Source organism: Pithys albifrons, chromosome 7 (assembly GCF_047495875.1).
Source record: "Pithys albifrons albifrons isolate INPA30051 chromosome 7, PitAlb_v1, whole genome shotgun sequence".
Classification (NCBI taxonomy): domain Eukaryota; kingdom Metazoa; phylum Chordata; class Aves; order Passeriformes; family Thamnophilidae; genus Pithys; species Pithys albifrons.
In genome coordinates, this window is record NC_092464.1 from 19,450,257 (window position 1) to 19,471,494 (window position 21,238).

The 21,238-nt window shown below is 36.8% G+C and overlaps 1 protein-coding gene across 5 annotated transcripts in view; it reads right to left on the reverse strand.

Annotated features, from left to right (window-relative positions):
• Positions 1-21,238, reverse strand: part of MLLT10 (MLLT10 histone lysine methyltransferase DOT1L cofactor) — a 127,227-nt gene that overhangs the window by 68,242 nt on the left and 37,747 nt on the right. For 4 of the 5 annotated variants that reach the window (XM_071560182.1, XM_071560183.1, XM_071560184.1 and 1 more), the window contains 3 exons: positions 15,453-15,556; positions 12,904-12,997; positions 10,858-10,953 (listed from right to left, as the gene is read on the reverse strand). In XM_071560182.1, coding sequence (XP_071416283.1) covers positions 10,858-10,953; positions 12,904-12,997; positions 15,453-15,556 — 294 coding nt within the window. The remainder of the gene's footprint in view (positions 1-10,857; positions 10,954-12,903; positions 12,998-15,452; positions 15,557-21,238) is intronic. The other variant, XM_071560185.1, reaches the window with a different exon arrangement.

Sequence of the window (21,238 nt, forward strand, 5' to 3'; positions counted from 1 at the left end):
CACAAAAGGAGGTGTCAAGAAGCAGGAAAAGGGGACACAAGAACAGCAGGAAGGGAAGGAGCATTAATAAGAGCCTAGAAAGAATATGCTTAATTTCTGTAAAATGAAGCAGCAGCAACCACATCAAATTCTTCTCCCAGACCCAAAGCATCAACATAAAGTTTGCCAGGACAGCTTCCCAAAATGAGTTTACCACTCAAGGCCACTGGAGGGGTAACCCAACCAAAGGCCTTTTACATACAAATATCTCATCCACAGGACATCTGCTGTCCTCAACTCTACATTCCCTCCTCCTTTCAAGTTATACCTCCTCCAACAATTTTTCCTCTAATTTTTTTCTTTTCCCTTTTTTTTCTTCCTAAAGAAAGTTCAGAAGTCTTACTTCTTAATGTGAATTGACTCCAGCTGCATATAACATCAAAGAAGTGGAGAACACTTCACTGCAGGAAAACCTTGGTAAGAAATGCTCAGATTTGACACTGGCAAGAACAAAACTTTGCACAACAACCTGCTGAGATGAACAGACATAGCTCCCATATGACTCCGTGCAGTTTCACCCCCTTCTCCTCATAAAGATGCATACAAAGTATAGTAAGACTTCTATAATACCCACTTTGGAATCCAGAAAAGGAGTAACAGAGGCACATGAATTTCCACAATATTTAACAAATATGACAGCTTTCAATCAAGTCTGTCTCGAAGGCCACAAACACTGGCCACCCTCCCTACTGCCAGAAAAAGAACAAACCATTGGCCCCTCATGGACAACTCTGTGTGCTTCCCTTTTCTAAGATCTCTGTTCTGCCACAGCTCTAAAAAATCCCCAAAACACACGGCAGCAGCTCGCCAAGACACACATCCATCCAGAAAGTCACATGGGAATACCCCATTCTAAGGAAGGTAATCATATCAAATGTCTGACCTTCTACAAGATTTACAGTAACAAAAATAAAAGGCAGAAATTACTGTTAACAAGGACTAAAAATAATATTGCCAGTAAGTGAAAGCTAAGGGAGCATTAAAGGCAGGCAAAACTCATTGATGTATTTAAGTATGACTTCAGATGTTCCAAATACCTGTGCAGAGCTGACAAATGCAATACTACATTCTGTAACACCAAAATTTAGCAGAAGACACATTCCAAGGAAGAATATAATAAAAAAAATACAGGGCCAGCTACAAAACTGACAAAGGACACTTTAATCCTGGTTCACAAATAAGATAGTTCAGCAGACCAGATTTGGGCAGCTTCTGAAGTCTATTTTACTGTAAGAAAAATAAAGTGTGATGGCCATGCAGCCATTAGGTGAGCAGCTGTAACATTATTCAAGCCAGAACCTGAAGAGCTCTGATTTATGATGCAGCTAAATACCAACATAAAATACCCAGAGGTCACATGTCATGATTAATCAGAAAGCTTTATTTATCACCGGAGATCTCACTTTTGGATTTTGTTTCTTATCTAAAAAATTATGTAATACCATCTTAACTCTAAGAGCTACATACAGCGAGATAAGAAAACAAATAAGGTGAAAGATTTCTGGAATTCTATAGCACCTTTTGTACACTGCCCTCTTGTGGGGCAGGGGGTAGGGGGGCAGAGAAGAGGAAAAAAACAACATTCTGATTACTTCTATTTCTTCCACAAAGATTCAGTTTACTATATTATTATATAATACAACTTCATAAATACCGTTTGGTTCCAATTCTTCAATTTTTTAGCTCATTTACATTCTGGATCACTCTAAAGATCAGCATCTGCTCATTCATTTTCTTTAACATACTTTCAGAGGAACATTTATCAGACTGCGGAATGAAAATACCACCTCATCAAAACACCAAATTAAGAATACGTGTATAGCTTCATTGTAACTCGGATATGTTACCAACATGGCCTAGTTTTGGCAAGGATGGAGCCTGGAGCCGTGTTGGTGTGTCTGTGTTGTTATTCCATACCACCCACATCATCACGGGAGTGTGGCAGGAAGGGACTCTCACTCCTGAGAAGAGACCTGGCTTGTGGTCAGGGAGAAAAGATGGTGCCCAGAGGGTCCATTGGCAATTCTGTCCATTGTCTTAGGAGTTGCACTATGTGGGTGAGCATTTTGCCTGGAAAACACCCTCTCTCTTTTATACACTACTGTTATTAGGATTGTTGTTGTTACTGTTCCTTTTCTCATCTTGTTGCTGGTTCCAGTAAACTGTATCTCAAACCACAATCCTGGCCTTCTGTATCTCCCACTGGAGGGGGAAGGCGAGCTATCATGGGAGGGGGGCAACAAATTAGGGAGTACCATTCCTAAACCACGACACAACCAGAACAGACGTTATCCCATCTATCTTTTCACACTTTGGACTTCACTGTTTGGGAAAACTGAATAATGCAGGTAAACAGTAACTTTTTTAGTACAGATAGAGTGGATGAGTTCAGCTTTTCTCTTAAATGACATTATTAATTCATAAAATTTCCACATGGAAGTATCATTTAACGTGCTGAAGGTATTTATACTTAATTGCAATTCATTTTCATCTCAGAAATACACAGGCTTAGCCAATGAGGTTTACATAATGCTTCATTTCATTAAAATACATTCTGAAGTGCAGCATTTAATAGTTTACTGTTATAAGAGGAGGGAAAAAAGTTTTCTAACCCTGCTCTCACCTTTCCCAGACTGTTCAGCTTCTCAGACCTTCTGTGTACCCACTTGGACTGCTAAAACACCAGCAACAAAAAACAAAGTGGAGAGTTTTCTGCTGTTTTACTGAGCTATGTGAGCTCTGTGACGGAACATGAGAGATGGACAGTAACAGGCACAAGAACAGGTAAACAAGACAGAACAGAGAAGTCCTTCAAAACAAACCTGCTTGGGTGGACCTTGAATTATTCCATTTTTATCCCTTCTCTTTTACAACAATCATAAACCTCTACCATCTTTGGTTGCCCCAAGTTTTCAAACCTTAACAACATTTTGGGATCTCTTTCCTTATTATTATTGTAAGCAAAATCATCTATGTCTAAATCACTAATTTTTCAGCTGCTGTTTTGACTCTGGTAATTCCAACATCAGAATGTTCTGTTAGTACAGGGTATTTAGATTGGTGCTTTTGTCATTTATAGATCCTCTGCACTATCTTTGTGTCTCTGAAGACTGTAAATCCAGAGCTGCCACCATCAAAACTAACACCCTGAATGGAAAGCTGCACGTAGCTCTTGTCAATCCCCAACACCAGATCTGCCTGACCTCTAACTTGGGACTAGGAGCTACGAGCAATATAACAACTCCAGAATGAAAGATGCCCACAGTGCAGAAGTTTCATATTCATATTCTAGTTTATCTTATTTTTACAAGAACAGCCCTTGCTCAGGCATTCATCTAGCTATCATTTTGAATTGTATAACCCAAAAATTCAGTACAGCACCACCATTGCTGCAGTCACAGTAATAGAGAGAGAGAGAGAGAGGCACAGGATAGCTCATAGAGAGAGGTTAACCCCACTGCCAGCATTATTCAAATACGCACATATGCAGCGCTAAGGACACATTTGGTTTTAAGTACCAGTCCCTGATATAATTAACTTATATACTCACAAACCTCACTTAAAAACAGGAATAATTGTCCAAATTTTAACTGTCAATGGTAAAAAGACTCAAGAATCAATAAAAATGCCAGCCAAAGTTTCTACAAGGTTCAAGACTACCAGCTTTTATCCAGAATAAGTGACTATTCTTTTGATATTTAATATTAAAATACTTTCCTTATTTGTACACTCTAATATTAATGGTTAGTAATGGGTACTCAGTGCAAAACATTTGAGTCACACTTTATAACTTCAAAAATGGTGCAAGACTAAATCAATGGAACTACTTATTGTCAATGCTTACCTTCATTTATTCCTATAAAACTGCAAGTACTAAAATTTTAAAATACTTATTTACATACTGTGAAATGCTCCACTGCCTGCAAGGTAACATAAAGATCCTTGTCAAACATAGGTTAAAAAATTGGAAAATAAAATGGAATACATCCAATTTTCCTGCTTCAGTCAGCTTAACATTGCAGATGATCTTTAACTGCATATGGTCTACTAGCACACAAAACACTGCACCCAGTGAACACTGTATATATAGATATAATATATGTAAGCATCTTCATTACAAAGTATCCAAATTACCATCTAGAAATTCATACAAAGTACTAATAATCTTGTATTAATCTAAAGTGCAGAAAAATAATATATTAAAGCACCTTTTGCTTCTACATCTCTCACAGTTTTACCTATAGGACTGAAGTTGTGCTGGTTTTGAATGGCATAGAGTTAATTTACTTTACAGTAGTTAGTACGGGGCTGTGTTTTGGACTTGTGGTGGAAACAGTGTTGATAACATGGGGATGTTTTCCCTTTTGCTGCTGAGCAGAGCTTACACAGAGCCCAGGCACCCACCCCACCAGTGAGTGGGTTGCAGGGGCACAAGAACCTGGGAGAAGACGCAACCAGGACAGCTGACCCTAACTGGCCAAAGATATCCCATGCCATACGGTGTCATGCCCAGTATGCCAAACTGGGGGGAAGAAGAAGGAAAGGGGGATGTTTGGAGTGATGGCATTTGTCTTCACAAGTAATGGAGCCCTTCATCCCTGGGCATGCCTGAACACCTGCCTGGCCATGGGAAGCAGTCAATGAATTCCTTATTTTGCTTTGCTTGCATGCACAACGTCTGCTTTACCCATTAAAAAACCATCTTTATCTCAACACCCTGGGGTTTTTCACTTTTACGCTTCTGATTCTCCCCATCCTACTGTAGGAGAATGAGCAAGAACCTGTGTGGAGCTGAGCTACCAGCTGGGGTTAAACCACAACTGAAGTGTGGGAAGATACACTGCTCAAATATGAATAAAAATGAGGCAGTGACCTTAATGACCTATTTTTAATGTTCAGGTGTCACCTAGTTTTCAAATTAAGACAAACAACCTTGTATCATTTTCCCAAGCAAAAAGTGTTCACTTTTCTTCAAAGTACAGCTTACCCTCCACCTCAGTTACTCAAAAGTTACTCTCTTCTGCCTTATGATGTGTTAGAGCACAAACACTGAGGAGGTAAATGATGCTACAACACAATCAACTTGTACAAAGCTCAAAATCATGAGACAAAAAGACTTTTCCTAAAGTTTTGTGAAGATACTGATGAAACTGAAGTAATACATAATAATAAGATAAAAAAATAAGTTGAAGTAGCACCTCAAGTATATAATAGCAAATTTTCAGTGAAACAAGTATTTCAGTTGGTCCTTCCAGGGAATCTCTAAGGAAGACATCCTGCTGACCAACAATGTGATTTTTCTTTTTTAGAAAATGCAACTCTTGTTTCATGAGCACAGTTAAGAACTTATTCATGGTACAGACCCACTCAAAATTCTGAATCTCCTGATACTACTCTAGATATGTCTAATTTCTTCCAATAAATGTTTGAGGATTTTGCCACCCATGGATTTTCAGTTTTATGATCTACAGAAACAATTATCACTTACTGTTAGTTCCTGCAGAGTTTTGAGTTTATTTTCTTCACAGTGAAAAGTAAAAGACTAAACTGTGTACTTTGAGGGGTAAAGGACAGTTAACACTTATGCAGCCTTTAAAAAAAAATCTACATCTTACAGAGCAGCTTTTAGGTATACCTGAGGTGGTGTATTTGCCATTTTGATCTTACAATAATTAACCAATCCCAGGTGACCAGCTTAACACTATCGAGGTGTTTGCTGTGCTAATGTACACTAAAAGCATTACTCTTTTTTTGACAATATATATAATGTGTTACTGTATATTTAAGAAAATGAGGTAATCAAATCGGTAATTTCACAATAAATGTAAAAATGGAGATGAAAAGTTCCTACTTTTTCTCTTACTAAAGAAAATGTAAAGAAAAATGAGCTTATCTGCTTATATAGCTCTTCCTGACCTCCACAAGAGATCATTTTGCTGTGCCATCTATTTATACACCAGCTGGTGCCAGCTCCAGTAAATTACACGCAGCTGATTATCAGGATGACAACTGAATACACAGAATACACAGAAAACAGCACAAATTAACAGAGAACTTTAACAGGCAACGAGATGTCACCTTTCCTCTTAATCCTGCAGATAATGTTATATATTACTGAATATACTGAGATAGAGTAGCTTTCTAAATAAATTTTGTTTACACAGTCACACTCTGTCAGTCTTCCCAAAGAGTTAGACTTTCAACAGAATTTGACATAAAGAGATCTATTAAAAAAGAAAAAAACACACTTCTACAAAAGTCAGTACAGAACAGATGCCCAGAAATACTATTCGCTGACAACAGTGAAGACTGAAGTGTGAAGTCATGCCCCTTTTTGAACCCACAGAACCCACACAAAAATTCAGTTTTAAGGAAACAGGAACTGGGGTATACACCTTAGATATCTATTAAAGACCATTTATACAGTGAGATACGCATGGTACATATTTACCAAGCAGCTTTTAGAGGTGTTTAAAGGCATTCCTCTTTCCCTCCGAATGAACAGAATTTGGAGTCAGTTAACATGGGTAAGCATCACAATCAGCATCCATATCACATGGTTCTCATCTGAATAATATTTATCTAATATTACTTCAATTATTAAAATTTAAGTAACTTCAAAGTGGTTGCAAACCACTTTTCTTCTAGTTATCTTTAGCATTCTTACAGTTTTGCTTCATATATTGAGAGTAGTTGAAAGGATTAAAGAATCAAATCTATTAAACTGATTGACAAAAAATTAGTTAAAAGGCAATGGGATACTGCATTACTAAGATGAGTTGGGAGTTTTTCTCCCTAGAAGTTACACAAAACCCCAGTGCTCAAGTAACATAATTTAGTTTAACTGGGATAATTAATAGAGGAATGACAGAATCACATTTGAAATACTCTGTACACCGCTGTAACTTGACCCTTCAGGACTAAAGCAGGTGTTTATTTTATTTAAGAAAAAAAAAGAAACCATTGTTTATGCATCTGAATGGTAACTCAAAAAACTGAAATCTGTTCCTATTTTTGCCACAATATTCTGTGATGCATGGCAGGTCAATTTTACTTTTTCACAGCTGGTTATTCACACAGTGAGGAACACCTCAAGAACATCTGATCTGAGTGTTTACAACTTGACTTGTAGCATCTCACACAGAGCATTAAAACACATTAAAAAGCATCAAACGCCTTTCTCCCAAATGAAGTTCATTGCACTGACACATGAACACAGGATCCTTCACAGCACACTGGGAAAGTCTGGGCAGTTCAGAATGCAGTGACAAACCTCAGCTCTCCTATGGAAGCTTCCAATGCATAGAGACGACTTTTAAAGTTCTTTTCCCATGGGTCCAACAACCCAGTTCATGGATCAGTGGGACACACCGAGTGTGAGGCACTGCCTTGAGCTCTTCCTAGGTGTGCAGGTTTCTATCCACAAAATCACAGAACCAGTAACATTTCTTCAAGGAAAGGACAAGCAGCAAAGAACTAATCAGAAGCTCAGTGTTAAGAACAAGTATCCTGGCTCCTGTATTTCAGATTCTCCTCGGACACTCTCCAATTTCTGTAACAGTTGCCTGGGGCTCCTTGTCACGATTTTGTTCTTTTTGCCTCTTCAACCACAACTTCTTGTACATCTGCAGTCTTCAGTCACAAGCCCATTTTTGTTTAATTTAAATCATATAAGGCCTCATAGCAGAGTTTTAAACTTCCCCTTCCTGCTCAGCCCAGACCAAAGCACTTCTAGTAAAAAAGAAATTTGTATAATTTCGCTGCTAGAAAGTAGTTACTTAAGTATATCCACATTTTTCAGGAGGCACAAACATATAATCCTAGTAATCCTGCCTAATTTTCATGCAAGTGGCTAAAAAGACTTCTTATATACAACAGTCAGTTCTAGGTATGTTTAGCTCTTTCTTTAGTCCTTCCAAATACGACTGCCAGGAACATTAAAGCAGCTGTTCTTCCACAGCGTCATGGTGGCCAAATTTTAACTAAGAAAGCCTGAGGTAAACACCTGGGCCCTGAAAAAAGGGGTATTATAATGGAATGTCAAGAACATATTACCAACCCTATTTATGAGAGATGCAGTCTCATCATTAATCACTTCTGCTGAATAGTTTCTCTGCCACAGAAACTACCAATACACAGGCACCAGTAAGCAAAAAGTAATGAAGTTATTTATTCTGTAGCTTCAAATTCATGATTAAAATGAAATCATACCAAAGGTTGGGTTGGATTTGTTTGGGTTTGGGTTTTTTTTACTAATATACCCTTATACATTTGTTATCAATTTTGTTACCAGGGTGCCCAGAAGAAACTTAACACATCCTATGATGGAAAACAAAGGCTTTCAGCTGTGTCTTGTTTGTAAAAATGACAGCTTTCTATATCAATGTTTTCAGACCAACCTCTTCTTACTCCAATATAGTATTTCATATGCACAAATGGATAGATTTTGAGGTCTGAGAAATAAAAATGGTTCCAATCCACAACTCATATACTACTGCTTGATAAAAGGGAAAGTTTTAACAATGCCTGCAGATCAGATTATCCAGATTTCCAAAGAACAAAAAGGAAAGATAAAGAAGAAACTACAGCAGCCATGGTGGGGAGAGGGAAGGGGTGTCCCCCACACACAGACACTTCACTTTTCGGTGAAGAAAGATACACATATTTACTGTGCTATGACAACAATCCAGATTCCAAAAAGATTTACAGAACAGAAAATAAGGAAAGTCACCCTAAAAAATGACCCGACTCCTCCGAGAGACTTGATATAGTGTATCAAATACACAGTGTAAGACATCACAGGCAGGAGGTAATTAAATTTACCAAGAGCATTAGGCTCCACAGCACATACAGTTCACTGACTGAAAATAAGGATTTTGAAAAGAACAGGTTGTTCTTCAATTACAGAACGCGTAAGTTTAGGAATGACAAGCGAAAAATCTGTAGCCACAAAAAGTTAGATGATTAACAGCTTTAGAAAACTACGTTTTTCACCACTGGGTGGTTTTAACTAGAATGCCGTTTTGTTATTATACATGCCACAAGAACCACTGAAAGCCAAGTAACAGGTTAGTGCTTCAAACTGCATTGCTTCACTTGGTACTGCAGATCCTGAGATCTCCTGGATTACCACATTTCAGTGCATGAAAGGTGGAAGAAACTTCAACATCCTACTTCTTGCAAATTTCAAGTCACAGAAGAAGGCCAAGATTGGCAAAGGCAAACCACAACATTAACTATTTCTAGAAAGTCTCCATCAAAATACTTCCAGAGCAGGACTGCACACCCTCTTAGAAAGTCCCTCCAAGTACATCCTGAAGACTTCACAGGTATTAAGACCTGAAGAGGTACAGTATCTTCAGTCAAAGTCATTTAAAAAAAACCCAAGCAAACAAAACAACAACAAAGCAAAAACCACCCAAAAAACATAAACTCACCATCCAAAAAACAAACTCACCAGCTTACGAGTTTTGTCAATATGAGTAAAAACCCATGCATGTATTTTGACAAAACATGACATAAATTATCACTGTGGTGAAAAACTAAGAAAAAATATGGCTAACATTAGTAAGAGTTTACCTTTCAGCTAATTCTGTAGTCTATAATTCAAGAATGGTTTTTGCTATCAATGTGCTATTAAGAAAAGGTCTGCCAAAACCCCAAACTTTTATTATTCTAGCCATAAATGTAGCCTTTATGGTACAACTGCAACACAATTCACGCTGTCTTCTGCACTACCAGATGAACATGGAATTATTCACCTACATCATTCATCAAATCTAAAGATACTTTCAGAAGATTATCCAAGAAAACTGGAGATCAACATCCATCCAAAATGGGCATGATCTAAAAATCCAAGTCAAATATTAAGGAGACAGAGTCTGAGAACTAATATTTGTTACTCAATTACTTATTACTATAAATACAGTGCCTTTGTATAACACACATTTGGTCAAAAGATTCTGATTTCAATTTTTATGTAATGATTTTTTAAAATGCAAAACTAAGTTTACCCACATCCACACAAAATTCTATTAGGCTATTTGCACAGGATGTGTGCAAGGGAGCAGTTTTGCATGTATCCTTAGAGGGCTAAAAAAGAGCCAAAGCTCATTTGCATTATTGTGCCACAGTTTCTAATCCCACCCTTTTAAATTCAGATGACAAATTTCCCATAGACAACTGTTAATCCAGCAGTAATAAACAAAGTAACCAACATAAATTTAAAATTCTTTCTTTAAAAAATACAGTCAGTCGAATTGTTAAATGAATACAGTAACATTCGGAATCAGCAGCCAGTTATGCTCTTTGCATCCTCCCAGGAAGATTCCCAGGTGAATAACAGTCTTTTGCCATCACAGTGGGCTTGACCATCAGTACCAGTAAAATGCATCAAGAAGAGATGTCAGTTCTTTGATGAGGAAAAAGATACAGCAGATTGAAACATAAAAAATCAGATGGCCCTGTTTAGCTGCACAGTTGCTAAAATCTCTACTGCTGATTATCTTTCCTACATTGTCACAAAGATTATACAAGCAAAACTCTAATGGAAACCTAAAGCAAAGGAAGTTGCATGGAAACAGCTTCCCAATGGATATGTTTCAGTGCGTATCCCAGAACTGATGATAAACAAGATTATGAAGGTGCATGTACAAGTGCACCTGAAAATCTTTCCTCATGGAATGCTGGTACCTCTATGACTATTCCGTGCTTCAGGAACAAGACTTCCTTTATGCTTTTCAGCAGAAATTAAATTTATCAGAAAGTGCTACTATTAAGCAGATGTGCCACAGAATTAGCAACGACAAATCCACTTACTTTTTTCTCCTTCTCATGATGTTTATCCTGAGAGTGAGAGGAAGAATCACTTAAACTTTGATCATATGACCTATTAGATCCCCGTTTGCTCTTTTTCTAAAAAGAGAAAATATATTTATGGACAGAGAAAAGGAACCATTTCAATAAATAAAAAGTATAAAGCATTTTAATTGATAAGATGCCGTACTGCTTGAGGAAAAATAATTCAGTACTTCAGTTACTGAAAAACTGACACTAATAAAACTCCCAAGGCTATTCAGTGCACACCAGAAAAAAGCCCATTCCTGTACTGACTTTTATACCTCCCACAAATTTGCAAGATTCACAAAGAAACAAAATATGCCACATTTTAAAAGTTAAAAATGTCAGACACGTTTTAAGTTTTTGTAACATAGAACAAAAAAATGCTGCTCAAGTGAGTATCATATGAAGCCCCAGGGCAGCCCTGACACAGGCCAGAAATGCACTGTGAGGTGGTTGTTTAGTGGCTTCAGGAATTATTTATTTTTCAAGTGATCTGTCTGTAATATTTTCATTTAAATGGATTAAAAACCAGGACACAGAGCGCTGCAGTCATCTCTGGGGTCACAAGCAGCAGATGTAACTCCCTGTATTTCTGCAAAGTCTGAGAGCCCAGCCCAGGACTGCAAATACTTTATGCCAGACCAGTGTTCTAATGTTTGTTACTTTATCGTGACTGAGGCAACATTATGAAGACACTTCAGATCAGTGTTTTGTCAACCAGCTTTCAGTGGAGTAAAAGATACACACCATCCACCACCTTCAGCAGTAAATACTAAACACCTGTATTTACCAGGCATTCAAAGTCACAATAAGCCCAAATAAACACTGGAACACTTTAAATGATGTTGCCTTTCTTTACTGTTCTTACCACTATAATTTCATAACAGAAAGCCAACTAGTTATATGTCAAATATAGAGTTATGTCTTTATCATTAAACCTGCTTTTTAAATTAACATAAATATTCTCAATCATAGCAGCACTGCACCACTCAGACACCTAACAGTGTAAGGGCTTGTCTTCACTGCTAAGTAATAGACCATTTTTGCTCTTTTTGTATAGACTTAGCTCAAGATTGCAAAAAAACCCAGTCTTAGTTTAGTAAGGGCCTAGAAAGCCATGACTTTTCTTAATTATGAAGCAAATTCGTCAGTATTCAGTACAGCACAGAGCTACCCTCCCCAAGTTTATCTTCTAGACAGCTAAAATGGGTGACTGACCCTGTGTTACCCCTTTGGAACCTATTCAAAAGTCACAGCAAGTATTCACCTTTTTCAGCAGTGAAAACAAGTAATCCGCAAGTTTAACTATACTTAAAGCAGTATCTGAACATAAGTCTATATATTTTAATATTCATAAATAACATTTTTAAACATCAGTAATGTCCTTGAAGTCCACACACTCGCACATGTACACAGAAACAGGGATCTGGAACCATCAAGTTAGTAAGAGGTTATAGGAAGGACTCCAGAGGTCTGATCCACAACCTACTGAAATAACTGAGAAATTTCAATGGTTTTTGTTTGTTTATTTTGTAAAAATCAAACTTCAAGTCACTTCCTTAAGGCTGGGTTTAAGAGGACTTATAGGCAGAGAATATCCACTGGCTACACAATGAGAGAGAGAACAGAAGAGGTGGGCAGAAGAGTAACAGAAGCAGAAAGAAATGGAGGCCTTCTTTATTCTCTACAAGTATTATTTTCTAGTTTATTCCAAAATGGACTAAATTCCTAGAAGGCACCAACATAAATAACAAAAGAAAACATTACAGGAACCCAATGAAAAATAATCACAAAATATGTATGCTATTTCTGGCAGAGGGGGAAAACCCCACACATCCAGAAACTCATCACTTATGAAAACATTTTCAGCTAGTACTTCTGTAACTGTGATTAAAACATTGTTCTAATGAAATAAAATCCACTTTTTGAGCTGCATGAAAATATTATTTCTAGTGTTAATGGCAATTCAAAGTGAAAAAATAAGTCAGTGACATTTATTTATAGAATTGAACAAATACATACCAGTTTATTAAAATGGTATTTACAGTAGCCACAGTACTGGACGTTATCTGCACCATTGCCCTCCTCTTCACAAAGAAGTCCTGCAAACTGTGCACTAAAAATAAACCAAACAATATTCAAGGAAAGCAAATTTACACCAGCTTGTACCACGATATCAGAGCTGATAATGTAGAGATGTTTATACCTGCAATTAATAAGAGACTTCCCCACAGGTGATTTCCAATGGCACATCAACACATAACCCACCCTTGCAGCCCAGGGAAAAAATGTGTGGTTCACACTTCGGCCTGATGCCTTTTTCAGGGTCTTTCAGACACTCACACAAGCTTATGGCTTCTGAATCTAAATTTACTATACAGCTACTCTCAATAATAAACCAACCAAAAATCTACAATGATTCTCAGCCCAAATTCAAACCAAAAATTATCTATGGAAATAACAGTTTCTAACAAAACCGTACTGTAGATACAAAGACTTTTTTTCCGGAAGCTGCAAACATCCTTCTCTGATTTGCCAGGAAAATCACTTCTTTTTTTTTTCCCTAAATAGAACTTGAATTACATAATAAATCAAACCATATTTACTAGTTTAAAATACTATGGCAGGTTAATCTCTTTTAAAAAGAACAAGACTCACAAGTTGCCCAGCCCTGGCTAATTATTACCTTATTCTACTACATGTTTTTCAAATCAATTTTGCTTTTCACCATTCGTAGTGTTGATTTATTTTCTCTATCAAAACCAACTTAGATACTGAAAACCCAAATATTTAGTTTCATTTTTCAGCTTCATTTTCATTACCATAAAAATGCAATGTTACAGTCAAAATGGTGCACGGGAGTATTTAAATCAAAGAACAATATATAAGGTGGCTGATTTTCAATGCTTTCTCAAAATATGATCTTGGGAAATTCAGAAATACCACCTTCTAAATACATGCACACCTACAGCAGATACCAACTGCAGAAAACATTTAAGTGGATGTCTTTAAGCAAAGATTTATTGTTCTAAGCTTGTCGTACAAAAACCAAACAGACTCAAGCTCATTCTTCATTAGACACTCGTTTGTGAACCCTTAATTGATACACCTTGCCCTGGATTTCTGCCTTCTGCAGTTTTCACATTTGTCTTCCATGTTTTTAAATATTACAGAGGCCTCTCAATATCCCCAGTCATAGTACTCTCCCACTAGCTATCATTTTATAGTAAAGACCAAGCTTCTGAATCAAAACATTCTAAAAATTGGCAAGATAAACATTTTAATTTTAAATGTAAGCCTCATGTTCTTTATGGCATTCACTGAAAACAGGGTTTGGAAGAAAGTAAAAAGATGAAAAGGACTCTTGTATGTATCCAAGTGTTTGAAAGGAAAGAAACCTTTTCATACAAGCACTTTTTGTATACATTTTTTCACATATGTAAGCAATCCCTTTACATGGTATGCACGCTTTGAGGAACACAATCCAATTTCACCATAAAAAGAAATTTGACATTGATCACATCCAATGAAAAAATAGATGCTTTTGAAAGAATAAAACCTGCAAAATACTCAAGTAATTAAAAGTGGGGAAAAAAATTGAAGAGTTGCCAAGAACTCAGCACCAAAACAACAGAATAAATCCTTTAAGATCTGCACAAGACATATGAATTATCACTTAGTTGAACTGAAGGAAGTATCTTCAAGCAATTTAAGTAGATATGCAAATACCATTCCCCTGACTGAACTGGTTATGAGGCAGCACACTGGGGCAGCTCATGAAACAGACAGGTAAACCCATAGATGATGTAGCTGAACAGCCTCTATAAACCTGCTGGCTATCTACTGCAAAATATCTTCAGCCAAATCTGAAAACACAAACAATGCCTGTGAATTTTGGGGTGGAACTCTTTGACCTCCTTTTACCTGCCAACATGTCATTTAATCTAATTATCCAGACTCGTTTAGAAGTGCATAAAGTGGGACAAGCATCTCTTGAAAGCAAGCAAACCTAAATATCTTACAGTGGAATGAATCAGATGGTGTTTGTCTCCAACAGTAATACATGAAACCTGAATAGTTCAGCATAGATCTGCATCATTTAGATAAAACCAGTGAGGTGAATTACCCCAAAATGTTTGGATACCTGTACTGCAATGGGGGAGTCTAGTGCATTTTTACATATAGCTCAGTCATTTTCCCACTGATTTACCAAAAGTAAACACGGAAATCAGGTAGCACGTAAATAATGTCTTCGTGCTCCCATATCCTAATAAATATCATCTGAGAAAAATAACCTAAAACCATGGAAAAAGATCTGAAATTCCCTAAACTACACTCAGAGGAGCGCACACCGTTTCATACAACCCAAGGGAGTGTTACCAGACAGCCTCTGCAGCTGACAGCAGTATCGATGCTGCTGCTGCCATATTGCTACCAAACCCTATATAATAAAAACAAAACACTTTACTATACTTCTTTAATCAAAAACTAACTAAATGAAGAGTTTATTCATTGCACTGTGTGCACTGACTCTGGAACATCAGAGATATTAAATAATAAAATATACTTACCATGTTACGTGAAAAGCTTGTCGACATCCATGTTTATTACACGTCATACAAGCACCAGTGGCTGCTTTACTTTCTCTGCCTTGTTCATCACAAATATAGCATGTCTATCAAAGAGAAAATACTTAACATGATAAGAAGCATACAAACAAAATTCTGTGTTACAGGAGATTCCAGTCTGAGAACTACTGGATTGTGCAGCTATGCCTATGTAAGAACTTCTTTGTGCAAGTCCAATGACGCTTGTTTGCAAAAGGAGATCACCTGGCAGACTCCTGGGATCTGTGTAACACTTCACCAATGTTAAGGCAGTACAAATACCAACTTACTTACATTCCATACCACTATTCAACTACCCAAATGGTTAACAGACAAGGGTTAACAGCATTAGGCTTCAACACTGTCCTTGCTTTCAAGTTTGTTTTTGCTTTCGGGTTACCATCACTTTCATGTCCATTTAACAGAACCTGCACTGGTGGCATTCGGAAACATCAGATTAGACTGAATGTCTAACGGTACAATATAACATATGGTACACATGAGTATGCAGTTCTTCTGTCTGTAATTGTACAAACTTCTTGTTTGTACATTTGGTGCAAAGAATTTTCAGAAGTGTCATAGCATGCTTCAATATACATATGATGCTCAGTTACTTTTAATTAAATTGGTGTTCAAAAGAATTCTGCTGTAATTTCAGCATGACTTGGACAGCCTCATAAACACCTTAGAAACTAATCAGCAAGAACCTTCTGCAAACAAAGCTTAAACCAGTACATCAAACCCATTTCAGCATCCAAAACAAGCTAAAATGAAATCAACCTATCTGGCACTTGAAAATCTTTTCATAGAATTTTGGACAATTTATTTGTTTTACTGGGCTGCTATGGCAATTTTTAGTATTTCAAAACCATTCTCAGTAAAAAGAAAGAAAAAAATTAAGATAAAAAGAATCCAAATTCTTTCACATTATTCAATACTTATTCTTTCTTTTTTTTTAACATTTGCCAGTAAACATGGATAAATGCTGTATGGAAGCTCCCCACTACCAACAGGCATCACTACAATCTCACCAGAGCTCCAGGGAGAAACGTGAGGCAAAACTAAATCTGTTTTCATTTTTTCCTGCCCTAACTACCAAAATACCATTTAGAGATATTCCATATCATATCACATTCATGTGCAAAATGTAACAATTGAAGAATAGATTCTCAATGAAAGCATCATACAGCACTAGGGCAATTAAATGTTTGTTTTTAAATGAGAGGTAACTGGGTAATAAACATAAATGGTACACTGCTACCTCTGTAGCTGTCCCATTATAAGATCTTGGAAAAGATAAACTTTTTTATACCCTCCAAAATATTCTCTATATTTTAACTTAGTGCAATTTTATCACAACCTCCCTTCAATGAGAGAGAGAATGAGTAGAATAAAAAATAATAAATAAAAATAACATCAACCATGGGTAGTAGAAAACACAATTGAAGAAAAATGGACCAACATACCACTGAAAAGAATATATGTAATAGAAAACCAGTATTAGTCAGACATGAAAATGAGTGAAATTCTGATTTCAGAGCAGCTTTCTACAGAGATTTTTAGGACACTTAACATGAGATGTCAGCTAACTAAAGCCTTTTTGTTAATATGCAAGGCTTGCAGGTAGGCAAATCACTCTTGTACAGTTCCCACAAGACTTTATAAAGCATTCAACCCAACAGCCAATATATCCTAAAATCATACCCTATATCCTCTAACATTTGAAAGATCAGAAAGGGGATAATCCTACTTAATTCTTTGCCTTGCTTCTTTTATACATCAAGGTGGTGTATACTGATAATGCCGTTGTTTGACAGAGTCTGAGGCTGGCTGCTTTTCAGCTTTCCATACCATGACCTGACACATTAAGGTTGTAGGAACAAACAAGGTCATGGTCTATCAACCTCATCTGAGTTACTCTATTAATTGTAAGTAACTTCAAAGTAAGATACTTCTATAAACAGAGTTCAACAGACCTCATAAAACTCAATCTCCAGTTACTTTCTTTTTTTTCAGAACTCTGCCTTAAGTTGTTCATTTTTTCCACACTGAAGTTCAGAAAGAAAAACAATACAAACATTCCACTTAGTAGGGATGTAGACACCATTTTTTTCAACATTTACTCTACATGTAGGGTCTGTGTTTCAGGACATCTTAAAATGCATAAAATGACTGAAAAATAACAACCAACCAGAGCTACATTACAAACAAGTTTAAACACAACACTGGAGACGGCTTATCCATTTCAACATGCTCAAAGAACTTCTGTCTTTGCTGAACTGTCATGAGAAGTATAAAACCTGCTCCCTAGTCTTTCATATGAAACAGGACCAAAAAAGGTTCAGCCTCCTTTCCAACATGAACAGTAAGTTCTCTGTAGATGAGCTGCTCATACCTTGTACCTTCTCTCAGACATACAAACAACTCCAGAAGCCAGAGGACCTTTGCCTTTCTTTCACAAAGGAAGATTTCCATGCATTTGCAAATCAATGCAAATGCTACAACTCTGAAACGGAAGTTTAAAACTCTGTGTCCCACCACGTACAGAGACACAGCTCTTTGAAGCTCTTAAAGGAAGAGAGTACTCTGACTTTTCCCAAATTCATTGGAAAAGAGGCAAAACATCACACAAAGCTTTTGACTCAGCAAGAAAATTTTACTCAAAAACTACAGCAAATATCTTAATTTCTTTAAAGGTAAAATATACATTTTGCAAAGCTGCCTTTATGTTTCATCCAATATTTTCCCTTCACAGATTCAAAATGTAGTCTTTTCGCAAAAGCAAAGACAGAAGGGAAGATAAGGCAAAAAACCTTATAAAGCAAGAAGTAATCTGAGAAACCATTTACTCCTAACAGGTACCCAATGGCATTCCCTGATCACAGAATCAAACCTAGGAATTGTATGGAAATTCCTCACTGTTGCAGAAAATGCTGAAAGAGAAGTCTACCCACTGCCCTCACTACCAGGCAAATCAAGGAACTCCAAATGCACTTAATTTTTAATCAGTTCTCAAAAGAGATTCTGAAAAGCAGTAATTATATTCAATTATCCCACGGGTTCAAATGAACCTGAAAAAGACAAATAAAGCTGACATAAAATAAAGATACTATCCATGCATAACCATTCAGTAACAAACATCTACTAAACAGAAGAGCAACTAACAGTCCATTTCATTTTGGAAGTGACTGTGTAAGAAGAGTTTTCCTGACAGATAACCCACCAATCAAGTCATTCAGTGGATTCATTCTGTAATGTGATGGCTTTTTAGCCCAGAAGCAGGAAAACTTCAGAGAAACAGCAGCCAAACATCTCCATCCTGACAAGCCTCATGCTTTGGTGGCTGCTGCATTCCTGCCTGTCCTTGGTAATACTGCACATTTTGCAGTGCTTAATAAAAGTGCATAGAAAAAAACCCAGTAAATTAAGCACTATTTCCTGGCAAAACTCCAATATAAATATAAAGGCAACAATATAAATTCTTCCTCATGGTAACATTCGTTGGCCTCTATTTTCCCTCAATTTCATATGCTATGCTAGTGCTCTGTATGTATCCAGCCATGCACGGGGAATTATTTAGAACTTCACAGGAAATAAAGTCTTACTTAAAATCATCTTTTTCCAACCTGACCTGACAGACAGAATGAAGTCATTACTGAGTCTCTCTAAAAAGAGAAACAGCTCAAATCATTTTTTCCTAATTACATGTTAATATTTGTTCTCAAAGTTTTAAGAACTCTCTGCCATATCTGCTTCTCAAAAAACAGTTTTTCTTTCACTTTTGTTTCCTAAATTGATAAAGTCAGAGTGAAATGCCTTACAAAACTTCAGATCTAAAAAAAAAATCATTTAAATAAACACAATTTATACTGGATAGCAAGGGGGATGGAAGGTGAAATTATTGCAGGCTACCTGAAAAGGGAACTAACACTTTGACTGATTTGGGGGGGTTGCTCCAAAGTAACCTGCTTGGGAACCAGTGGCAGTTCAGCCACAGCAGCACCAAACTCAGCACTGGCTACAGATATACCAAACAAGTTGAGAGTCCCATGCCAGCTATTACCTCTGAAATTCTGTGCTGCTACAACCAGACTGCTGTTGGCAGTGAAGTTAAAGATTGGCTCAGGTTTGCTGCAGCAACTGCACTACAGGTATTTCTTGGATTCTCTGAATTCCACAGCCACTATCTCCCTGAACCAAACAGTCTAAATAATGACAGCATAATCTGAGCTCTGTAACAAAAGAGAACAAAAATAATAATAATTTGCAGGCTAGGGCTGTGGCCCCAAATTTTGACATTTCTAACAGAGGTCTCATTGTATTTTACAATATACTGTAGTGCATTGTAGGAAGGTAGTTTTAGGCTGACTGTTAACATGGAAAATGGGTCCCAATCAGAACTCCTGCCAAAAGTGCAGAAAACTAAGAGCTGGGCAACATCAGGAACTCCATCTACATGAATGTATGGTACTAGTAACTATCTAGTAAGAAAAAATCATAGTAACTACAGACCAACAAAATACAAATTGGAATTTTATCAGTAAAACACAACTGTGTGTGATGTATTTGGAACAAGAACACTTCACGAAAGAAGTAACTTTAGTTATGACAAAAAGGAATTAGACTAAAGAGACCAACAACAGATTGTGTGAACAAGTAATAATAAAAGATGTAGGGTACATTTTTTTGAAGTTACAAGTATATTCTCATCCAATATCCATTACTATCAATGGAAATAGTGTAAGATAAAACAAAATCCAAAGTGTTCCATGAAACTGTTTAAGTACATTTTAAGTACATTAGAGAAGAACCACTACAAATTAAAAAATAAATGATGACTACTACTCAAGGAAAAATATGAAAACAGATGTTCTATTTACTCAGAGTAAAGGAGAAAAAATAAATTCATCTGCTAGAGCAAATCTGTATTGCTTTGTGTCCAAGCACAAAAATTTTATTAGTTCTGTATTTAATGAGTTTCATGTCCTTGCCAGTGCAGAAGGAAGTCAGTAGTGAGGTGCCAATAGAGATGCTCAGATGGTACTTACTGAGAAAGCCTGAGAAACACCCAGACTTTAACTCATGTTTTCAGCTACATTGGTAAGTAAGATGAGCAAATCATACTGATAGCAACTGGAAAATCTGAAGCAGACAAGGAAAAGACCAAAGAGAGAAAAACAAAAAAGGGTGGGAAAATGGAGGGGGAGGCCATAAATCAGAGATGGAAACTTGGAAGGGGGGTCTGCAGGGTGTGCTGAGGTCACAGAGACAACATGAACAGGACTCCTCTCCCTGCTGCAGGAACACAAGAGGGGATGCATGCCCTTCTCTTCTTTCTTTTAAAACACAGCTTATTCCTCCTTTACTCCAGTGTCCACAGACCACCATAAAATAAAGTAAAAGAAAGGAATTGGAGGTAAAAGGAACAACACAAGAAAAATATGTAACATAACTAATCAGAAACTCAGACAGTTTGCTGTCTACAGAAGGGAACACACAAAGAAAGATTTAGTTAAGTCCAGTGAGGAAAAGGCAACACAAGTGAAAGAAGTAGAAAAATGTAACTATCAATAAGGAATACTACTAAGATACTGTTTCATTGCTTTGCCTTTTGGTTTTTTTTATTTAAAGTCTCATCACATTTTATAAAACATTCCATCTCACTGACCCTTATTTAGGAGCAGTTCTTCTACAAGCAAATAATCCCACGAAAGTGAATATTCTTTACAAAGGCAAAAGTCTGCAAACTT